The 11,053-nt window shown below is 35.7% G+C and overlaps 1 protein-coding gene across 2 annotated transcripts in view; it reads left to right on the forward strand.

Moving 5' to 3' along the window:
• The window catches only part of LOC150091251 (BET1 homolog), a 41,775-nt gene extending 30,978 nt beyond the window's left edge, over window positions 1-10,797 (forward strand). Inside the window, exons 3-4 of one of the 2 annotated variants that reach the window (XM_090382991.1) lie at window positions 2,106-2,162; window positions 10,642-10,797. In XM_090382991.1, the coding sequence (XP_090239117.1) occupies window positions 2,106-2,162; window positions 10,642-10,797 (213 nt within the window). Of the gene's footprint in view, window positions 1-2,105; window positions 2,163-10,641 lie in introns of those variants that run through there. The other variant, XR_016547539.1, reaches the window with a different exon arrangement.
• The last annotated feature ends 256 nt before the right edge of the window (window positions 10,798-11,053 follow it).

An 11,053-nucleotide genomic window follows, 5' to 3' on the forward strand; every position in this document is an offset into this window, starting at 1 on the left:
GGATGATCAAGAAGGAGAAGAATGATGATATCCAGCTCAGGGCCCTGGGTATGCCAAGCCCATACTCACCAGATGTGAGCCCCTGAGGTGAAATACCAAAAAATACTGTAGTTTATCACTTGTAGTCAGTTGGTGGCTGTTTATAATCTATTTGGCAAAAATTAGTTATATCAATTCTTTTATACCTGTTGGCTCTTCTGCTGATTAGATCAGTTTATATGTTTTACATCTAATTTTGAATGGTTATGGAGTCGTTATTACTTGAATGCTAAAAATATGAATAAGGAAACAAGTGCTTACATTTAATTTTTATTGTTGAATTTACAGTATTGTTGATAACTGTTAATAATTTACAATAAATAAATGTTAAAAATGACTCCTTAGCCTCATTATTATACATCCTGGCTTATTTGTGAATCAAGCATGTAGTTTGCATCACTTCATGATGATTGTCCTTCATAAAGCTTGCAGCACCCAAAATACAAAGAACCAATGTACAGTTTCAACTTTTTTGCTAATATACTAGATCTTTCATTCACCTGCCCCAGCTAAAAGTCTGGAGGGTGTGAGGTTTACAGATCTGAGTGGCTGATTTTGTGAACCATCATAACAAATCAATCGACCAGGAAAGCAATGATCAAGATAAATTTTCACTTCATAGATAAAACAAGGAGGGAACTCTATCCTACTAGAAGTACATAATCATGTTTCCAGAAGTATCTCTTCTGACAGATCCATCAGTTTGTTCTACAGAAATTGTAAAACAGAATCACTTGTGAGATGACTTTGAAGATAAGGCCAATTTTCTGGTTATCAAGAATGGCACACTATATTTACATAGATTCAACATTCTTCCACAAATGTAAGTTGCAAGTGTTGCTGACCAAGCCTCTGTCAGGTAAATTGGCCCTGATCACCAAATAAAATGTATCAATGCAGTCGTTGATCAGCACTGTGCAAATTACTGAATTCCAGCCACTGGGTATGATCCCCATACCATTTGAATGATTTATTGTTCTTCAGCCACATTTTGTTGTAATGGACACTCAACAACACATGCTGTCATGTGCATTTATGACAAGGAAATGCAATGTTCTCTTATAGTCTCTTGAAGATGTTGCTAATTGCTTGTCAATCAGGAATTCTTTGATTTGGAGATCATTGTTGATATTCAGCACATATGTATTCCCATTACAGAACCATAAATGTACACTATAACTGCATATTCAGCATTTGAAAATGTAAAAGACATACTTAATGTGCAAAACATGAGCTGTGCACTTACAACCTTCTGGTTTACTAACTGCCAGTTCTGATAGGTTTTGCTCAGTCACAAATGCACATGCCAGTGACTTATTATAACTTATTATTCAGATCATCCTTGAACTTCAGGTACCCATAGCCTCATAATCAGTGGAATTCACAAATGATTGGAATATGTATTCAAGCTGGTGGTCATTTTTAACATTTATTTCCTACTTGTTTGCTTATTCTTCTTTTTAATATTCAGGTAATGGTATTTCCATCACTGCTGAGAATTTGACTTGTGTTTTATGACATTTTTCACTGGAAATGACTTCAGAAATAAGTTTCTGAAGGTAAGATATAAGTCATGAATCACCCTGCATACAAGCTACAGTTACTGTTCAGTTTATCTTTTGTACCAGTTGAGAATTTCTGCATGTGATCAATAAAGTAATCTTTTTGTGGTGTATTGTGTAATTAGAATCAAGGAAACCTTAGATACCTTGCACAAGTCCAGAAGAAATCTTTCTAAGTTTTTCAGTTCTCTGAAACTGCGTGTATTGCACAGATATATAGAGATATATAGCCATCAACACTGGAAGAAACTATAGTTACCCAATGATTCCTATTACAATAGATATCTATACAAAATGTCTTTGCATGTTTTGTGTATTCTAAGATTATAAATGTTTGCATATCCCCATGAATAAAAAATTGTCTGGTTTCTTAATTGAGAGACTTGGCAAGTAATTTAGAATTTCTTCTTGTTCTTTAAACTTTCTTAATTCTTAAAAGCAAAACTGTTTTTACAGAATTATAAATATATTTTTTTATTATTTTTTTTTAATATTTTTTTTCAGTTAACAATTGATATTGGTCATGAAGTTCGAAACCAGAACAAAATGCTCAAAGAAATGGTAAGAAATTGAATATAAATATTATTTTGTATGCCGATATTAAATAGACTTAATTTGTGAGACTGGTTTTTTCCAATATTTATTACTTTAAAGATGTTAGCTCACCTATATTTAGAATTTAGATAAATATAGAGAATTTTAGGAAGGATGTACAGTTGCTGGAACGAGTACAGAGAAGGGCAACAAGATTAATGAATGGAACAAAGGGTTGCTCTCACGAAGAAAGGCTTAAATTTTACAAATTAGTGTCTGGAGATTAGGCACCTGCAAGGTGATCTGATTGAGGTGTATAAGTCCTTGAATGGTTTGAGCAAGCTCAATGCTGATGGGATTCTTCCTCTTGCCCAGATTAATCTCCTGAGGGGACATAAATTGATTTCTAGAACAAACTTCAATCTGTCATTCTAGAAGCGGACAGCTTAAATAAATTCAAGGCAGAACAAGACAACATTTGGAGCGAATGGATGGGTGAAATGGGTAGGTTTTTTATTATCTTGTTATTATTATTATTTTTTCTGCTGATGCTGTATAAGCTTGCTTTCTTGCATCATATGCCTGTACTAATGCTAAAGCTAATTCCCTAGTTTGGCATAAATTAACAATCAATTACACAAAAACTGTTTTCACATTTATGGTTTTTACAGTAAGACTATACAAGTTGTGACAGATTTTTTATGTAATGAAAACTTATTTGGCATTAGTAGAAGCATATGATACAAGAAAGCAAGCTTATACAGCACCAGCCAAAAAAAAAAAAAAAAAAAACCTTCCCATTCTACCCATCTATTTGCTCCAAATGTTTATCTGGTTCTGCCTTGAATTTATTTAAGCTGTCAACTCCTACAACGACAGACAGAAGTTTGTTCCAGCAATCAACTACCCACTGGCTAAAGGCAAATTTCCACACATCTATTCTACAACTGTCTTTCCTCAATTTGAATTTGTCTCCTCAGACAATTAACCTGGGCAAGAGGAAGCATCCCATTAGCATTGAGCTTGCTCAAACCATTCAAGATGTTATACACCTCAATCAGATCACCTCGCAGGTGCCTAGTCTCCAAACACTAATTTGCATAACTTAAACCTTTCTTTGTAAGAGCAACCTTTGTTCCATTCACTAATCTTGTTGCCCTTCTCTGTACTCGTTCAAACAGCTCTACATCGTTCCTAAAATGAGGCCTCCAGACCTGTATATAGTACTCAAGGTGTGGTCTAACCATTGCTATACAAGGTGATAATCACCTCCTTATCCCTGCTAGAAAAATTGCTGTATATCATTGACAAGACACCATGAGCTATTCTTGCAGACCATCTGCATTGCTCAGAAAAACTTCATATCTGACTGCACAATTTCCTCCAGGTCTCTTTCATTCTCCACTACCTTGAGTATAACACCACACAGCTGGTACATTTCTCTGGGATTACTGCTACCCACATGCAGTACAGGGTACCTTTTATACAAGGTTATGCAACCTTGTATAAAACGGTAGTTAGGTTCCTATAAAATATCATGTTGTGCAAAACCAGTTAAGAAAAAGTTCAAAAAGGGGGATTATGTTCCAAAAGCTAACAAAAATACACCATTCTAGATTTTATGTATATTCTACTCTCTTTAAAAAAATCAGTAATTTGCTTTTGCTTGATAAATCTTTGTGAATTGCATCGTATGGAACTAAGCATTTTTGAAGCTCCCGTTTGAACTTTGGGCATATTTCATTCAAAAATCTGCATTCGAAAAGTAAGATTCTAATTGCTCGGCTAACTTTATGCCTCCCCGTATGCTTCTTTAGAGTAAAATTTGAAAGTTTAGAATTTTCATCTGCACTATCATCCTCTGAATTGATTTGATTTACCTCCAATGCCATTTCCACCAAATCCGCTTCACCAACCTCTTTTTCTACCAGTAATTCTTGAACGTCTTCAATAATCATATCTTTTTTATTTTTTTAGGAGCATAGGTGACTAAGGCCATGTTGCTCTCCTTATATTGTCTATAAATTGTGTGTTCTAAGGTAAATTTTCTGTTTTAATGAACGAAAAACCCAAGTTTCTGGGAGGAAAAGCCATGCTACCCTTACCTGAGCCTGACTAACTCAGCCAAATTGGGATAAAGACCCATAAAAATTCCTCCCATTATCGACAGGATTTGAACTCAGGTCTTTTCCACCTGGTGCGGGGAGGAGGGCAATTCTATCAACTGTGCCACCCACGACAGCTTCAATAGTCGTATCATCAAAACCTTCCCCTCCTACTGATGTAGGAAGTTCTACTATCGCACCGATTCCATTTTCTGCCGTTTCGACCATATTTCCTTAATGAACTGACCTGGCCATACATTTTTCCACACGCATTTAATGTTGACAATTTTACTTCTTTGAGCAATAAAGCTATGAGTCTGATATAGTCCACAATTGAGAAATGGTTCCATGCCTCTAATACTTCAATAGATTCGGAATCAATTTTTTTTCCAAAATCCATTGTAACGATTTTCTGATGTAATGAGATTTAAAGGTAGATACAATGCCTTGATCGAATGGTTGAATGAAAGAAGTTTAACCTAGTACAACTGTGGTGCTAGAAACATAACTTCAACGTTTGGATGACTTAACTCTTTTGGATGGCCTGGTGTGCTATTCAATAGTAATAAAACTCTGAAATCTAGATTTTTCCACAAGTTCAATAGCACAGAACATAACACTGGGATTTCCTAACAAAATGAAATACAGGGATTTCTCAATGTGTTTTTTTTTTTTTTTTTTTTTTACTAGCGAGTCAACAGTGAGGATTTAAAAAAGAGTGGAAATGTTGAAAAATTACATCCAAGTTAATAGCAGGGTTTCCTCCACACAAAAACTCAAGAATACTCTGTTATGCGAGGTTTTCCAAAATTCTCCAACCATGTTAGAGTGAAACCATGTTACAATTTATCAATCTTGTTAGAGCGAAACCATGTTGAAGTACCGTGTTATATGGGGGTTGCCTGTACTTTACATTTGTCAATGTTAAACTTAAGTTGCTGCCTCTGAGCCCATCTGCTCAATTTTTCTACATCCTGTTGCAGTAGCGTAATATCATTAGTGTGATTAACAACCCTGCCAACCTTCGTATCATCTGCAAACTTAGACATTAAGCCTAACATACCTTCATCAATATCATTAATAAATACAGAAAACAACAATGGACCCAACACTGAACCCTGGGGCACTCCACTAATAATATTTGTCCACAAAGAGCAGTGTCCATTGATTACCACTCTGTCTTCTCCCACTCAACCATCCCTTTATCCATACCAGAAACTTGCCCTTAATGCCACACTGCTCCAATTTGTACAAGTCTTCCATGTGCAACAGTATCAAAAGTTTTCCTGAAATCCAAGTACAGTAGAGCATCAGTTATCCGGAATAATTGGTGCCAGACCTCTTCCGGATAGCCAAATTTTCCAGATAATTTTTCTGGTGAATAAATTAATAAATAATAAATAAGATTAATTAAATAAAAAAATTGCAAACCAATCTCGGAAAACAGAAACATCCATCCAGGCATTTTTGTGATTTTTGTACAAAACAGGAAAATTAGAAAAATTTTTTAAATCTTCATTACCTATTAATTTTTGATTAAAATCCAATGTTTTTTCACACAACATTGGGCCAGACACTGGTTCACCAAGACTTCGCTCTGAAGAAAACAAAAATATCAAGTGAGTGCACTCTCTAAAGTGGCATTTTCAGGTTTCGACTTCATCTTTTTCCTGCTAGATCCTCCTTCACTATCTGTAATTGACCCAAATTCTGTTATAGCATTGGAATGTTTCTTGATGTCATAAATTGTTGAAGTCCCCACATTTTACCGTAACAAATTTTGAGAAAAATAATAAATCGAACAATTTCGGGCCAATATTATTCATACCGAATCTGGAGCTAAACTAATCTGAAATTCGCTTGTGGTTTCCAAGAAAACCCAGTATTGTCTGCGATATTTTTCTAAATCATATTTCTGAAGGTCACATAGAATTCTAGAGGTCACAATCATAAAGCAATAAAAACAATTTGCAGTTTTCGGTTTATTGGGTGTTTTGTTTGTACAATATGTTATAAACAGGTAGTAAACTCGATCTTTCACTTATTATAATCAAAATTCAATTTGCAAACGTGATCACTATAACCAGAGCTTACCGTTAATAAAAAAAAAAGAAGAACGATAGCCTTTCTAATTATTCCAAATAACTGACTTCTGGATAACCGACATTATACTGTATATGATATGAAAATTATTTTTTTGCATCCAGTTCCTTTGTGACCATATCATAGTATCCAGTCAAATTGGTCAGACAAGACTTCCCCTTAACAAACTTAACAAACCCATGCTGTGTCTGAATTATTACTCCAATCTTGTCTAGATGATCCTGCAATGCTTCTTTAACTAGTGACTCCATTATTTTCCTTGGAACAAAAGTTAAACTAACAGGCCTGTAATTACTCATGTCACCCTTTGATCCCCTGAGTCCAAGGATTCTCTAATAATTATGGCTAAGGGTTTGGTTACTTCCTTTGCTGCCTCCTTTAATATAACTGGATAGATGCCATCCACCTCGGGTTGCCTTTCTTATGTTTAACTTTAACAAATTTCTCCTCCACTTTGTCCTCAGTTATTAGAAAATCATTTAACTCCCTGTTAGAGTTTGATAAGCTTCTGTTCTCCACTTCTCTACAGAATTCTTCATGTGTGAATTTAGATGCAAATTACTCATTCAGTTTATCAGCTACTTGAGCAGGATCATCAATAGTCGAACTATCTATGTTAAGTGGACCAATCTGATTCATTCCCTTCCTTTTAGAGTTTATATAATTAAATAAGTCTTTGCTGTTTTTCTTTGCATCCTTTAACAAAGATTTCTCATAATCTGCCTTCGCTTCCCTAACCTCCTTTGTGACTTGATTACAGACTAAATAATTTCTTGTATATATTTCTTGTAATCAACCAGTTCGGATTAAAAATAAACCCAGAAAAATCCGAATTTATGATATTCTCTTTAAAGAAAAAAAAGCCTTCTTATATTCAGCCCATTCTGTGTAATTCTCCAATTCCCATCGTCAATAAGCATACTGATCTTGGGATTGTGTTTGATCCTAAGCTCTGCTTCAGTTACCACATAGATAAGCTCCTCACCCTGGTAGCTCGACTCCAATGGATTGCCAAACAGCATCTACATTATATCAATGAAGTCACAACTACTAGAAAATATATAAAAACCACTGTATACTCTCCGCTTTTATATGCTGCAGAGGTATGGGCATCAGCTGCCACTAGCACAATCAGGCCACTTTTTTCTGCTGAGTTTTGGCTCTTAAAATGGGCCATAAACAAACATAAACTTCCTCCACAGCTAAGGACAACTGAAATGGCCAGCTTGATTCAAATTCACAGGCTCCCAACGCTGATTAGGATGAAATGTCTTACCACGACTATCAAAATGATGGTTGGCGAGATTTTGGCACCATCATTCTGGCACCTGTGCTCGTGGAGAGTCCCTCAGAGCGACTCCAACTCTATGCCCACATCTCAGCCGTCTCCACCTATCCGATAGGTTCTTGTCTTTTCAGCTACTTTCGTGTGCCCAGTCCTTGGATGCTGACCTTAATAAGTTTGCTTCTGACAGGGAATACAGACGTCGCATCCTTGAATTGTACTTCCCTGTCCCTGATCCTTCTCCTCGAAGCTCATCTTAATGCTGAAAGCCGTCAATACCACCTGATGTGAAGACGACATACTAACTTTTCAGTATGACAGTTAGTAATGATGGACTAACTACTTCTGTTCAGTGCAAAGAACGTTACCTGTTTATACTACTATATGTATATAAAATTATTTGTTTCCGCCGATATCTTCTTTATATATTGTATTGTAAATAACTGTATGATACTTGGAGTTTTGAGTTGTACTTCCACATATGCATTTCCTATGTTTTATATATCAATGCTTCCTAGTTATATTGTATATTAACCCCTGGCCTGGTGGCCGTGAAGGGCAACATTGCAATCTATCGAATTATATTATTATTATTATTATTATTGCAATAAAGATTTCTTCTTAATCTGCCTTAGCTTGCGTAACTTCCTTTGTGACTTGATTACAGACTAGCTTATATCTATCATAGGCTTTTGTGTCACTTGATAATTTATATGCATCCCATGCATTTTTCTTCTTTGACACGAGTCTCAGTTCATTTGACATCCATTTAGGCCTAAACCTTGAACAGTATTTCTTAGTTGGTATGAGAAGTCTAGTAGCTTCCAAGATTAATTTCTTTAATGCTTCCCATTTAGAATTTGCAGTTGTTAACATCATTTGGTCCAACTGTATTGAATTTAAAAACGGTGCGAGACCACTGTAGTCACATTTACGAAAGCAAAAACCCTTTCCTTTGCCCTTGATGGTAGTTGCATCTTTGAGTAAATCCCACATCAGTACACTATGATCACTGTCACCTAGTGGATCCTTTATCTGCAGATTCTTAATGCATGAATAATCACTGCTAATAATCAGATAAAGAGTATTATTCCCTCTGGTTGCCTATTGAACATGCTGCTGTAGAAAACAATCATCCAATAAATCCACAGAAGTCTTGCTAGTGTGTGAGTGACTAACCCACAAGTTCCAGGCAATATCTGGGAAGTTAAAATCCTCCATTATAAGGCATTCTGATTTACTCGCACACTATTTCTCTGTACAGTTGTTTATTGTACTCATCAGAATCATTATGCCTATAACACTTACTTCTAACTCTTATTTTTGCTTTTCCAGTGCTTATGTCACACTAAACTGCCTCATCATTGCACTGTCTACCCATATCAACTGGATGCACTTCATTAGATTTTGTTTCATAACTAACAGCATAACCCCTGCTCCCTTCCTATCCTGTCTATACTTTCTGTACTCATTGTACTCACCAAATTCCTATTCTGCATTTCTAATATCTGTGTGATACCATATCTGTGATATCCCAACAATATATACCTTTGATGTCTTGACCAGCACTTCAAATTCATTTAATTATTTACTAAACTCCTAGCATTGGTGTACATGCAAGTATATATGCACCTGTTCTTACTCTTAGCCCATGTATTTACTTGTTCCATGATGACTCCCAGCAGTCCTTGAAATCCTCAGCACCTTTCTTTCCAGGCCTCTGCTCATTCCAATAGAAGCAGTACAAGAACCACTTTCACCTCTGCCTGCAGATACTTTTAATCTATTAGTCTGTGAATCCCTCCCAAGCTGGCAGTTTTCTGACACACCTAACACTGCCTCAATAGCATCAGCAAATATTCTTGCACCTTTTCTATTTAAGTGTATCACATCCCTGTAGAAGCAGTCTCTCCTGTTAACAAGTACAGACCACGCTGAGAAAAATTGTACCCAATGATCCTTTCACAATCAGTCCAGGCTGAATTGGTTGTAAAGGCTCTCATTATATTATCCCTCCTATCGTGTCTGGGCAGAATTGCAAACCCTTTAAAATTTAACCCTAACTTGCAACTTTTTTTCAATATTGATCATTTAATTTAATTACTACATTGTTACATTTAATTACTTGTTAAATAAGTCCATAGATCTGCTCTTAATATCATCGGTGGCGCCTCCATAGCCAGGTGGGCAGGAGCAGCAGTGCATAGCACACGCTTCTTGATTATACTGGGGTTCGAGCCTGTGACCACCAATGGGGCACAATATGACTCCTTTCCGTGCAGGCACCATATTTGTTGCACAATTATACCAAGAGATGGCAGCAGGTGTAACTTATTTTTTGAATGCCCCCTCGTAGTTATAAATTGTTATGAGAAGTCTGGTGAATGCCAAGAAAAGCAGCAAAGTCTTCTATTCTTATATTAACAGTAGAAGGAAGAGGTTGAATCATATATTGCCACTTGATGTCTATGGGTTAACTGCAGATGACCCTGCTCAGGTTGCAGAAAAATTGAATATTTTGCATGTACATTCATACATGAGAAATTCTTTACAGGAGGGGATTGACTTGGCACATTATAGCCTCAGACACTGATGCATCATAAAATCCTTAAACACAAACAAACAGGAGGCGATATAAAAAGTACCAAATGCTAGGGCCATGCTGTATAGTAGGACACTATACAGTATGGCCCTTAGTGCTAGGTATGGGAGCCAGTCGTGCAGAAACACTACTAAGAGGACATATGCACAATACATTAAATACAGAACCGATACAACAGACAAGTGGCTGTGCAGAGATGCCAACATCACAAAGGCACATTGGTAGATTGTGATGGTACTACCTTCATACTTGCCTAGACAGGGAACACATATCCATCTTTGTATCAGTAATTCATATCTTTGAATTATTGACATGGATTTGAAATGGATGAGATATTTGTTTTTGTAAATGCATTAAACCAAAACAATTGGAAAATAATGCTAATTTTTCTTTTCATTGCATCTATTCTAGGATGATGACTTTGATGCATCAGGAGGTTTTCTTTCCTCTACAATGGGAAGATTGAGGAAAATGTCAAAAGCTGGCCATAACCGATATATATTTTATCTTTTACTGTTTTCCTTATTTGTATTCTTTGTTATTTATCTTATATTAAAATTCAAATAAATATTTATTTTTTTTTTTACTTTGAATCCTCTTCTTCAATAGAAATAAAACATAAATACTGATGAACTAATTTATAAAATCTGATGGCTGTGTTCAAAAAAAAAATAAAACTGTGATAGATGCTACATTTTGGGGAAATCTATTTTCTACACTTGCATTTGTATTACCTCAAATTTATAAAACTTTGTGGAGTTGGGGGAGTAATATTGACTTTATCATTATAAATTTCTCAAAACTCTGTGCATTTATCATCACA

Source organism: Mastigoproctus giganteus, chromosome 1 (genome assembly GCF_048544385.1).
Source record: "Mastigoproctus giganteus isolate SK-2022 chromosome 1, ASM4854438v1, whole genome shotgun sequence".
Classification (NCBI taxonomy): Eukaryota; Metazoa; Arthropoda; class Arachnida; order Uropygi; family Thelyphonidae; genus Mastigoproctus; species Mastigoproctus giganteus.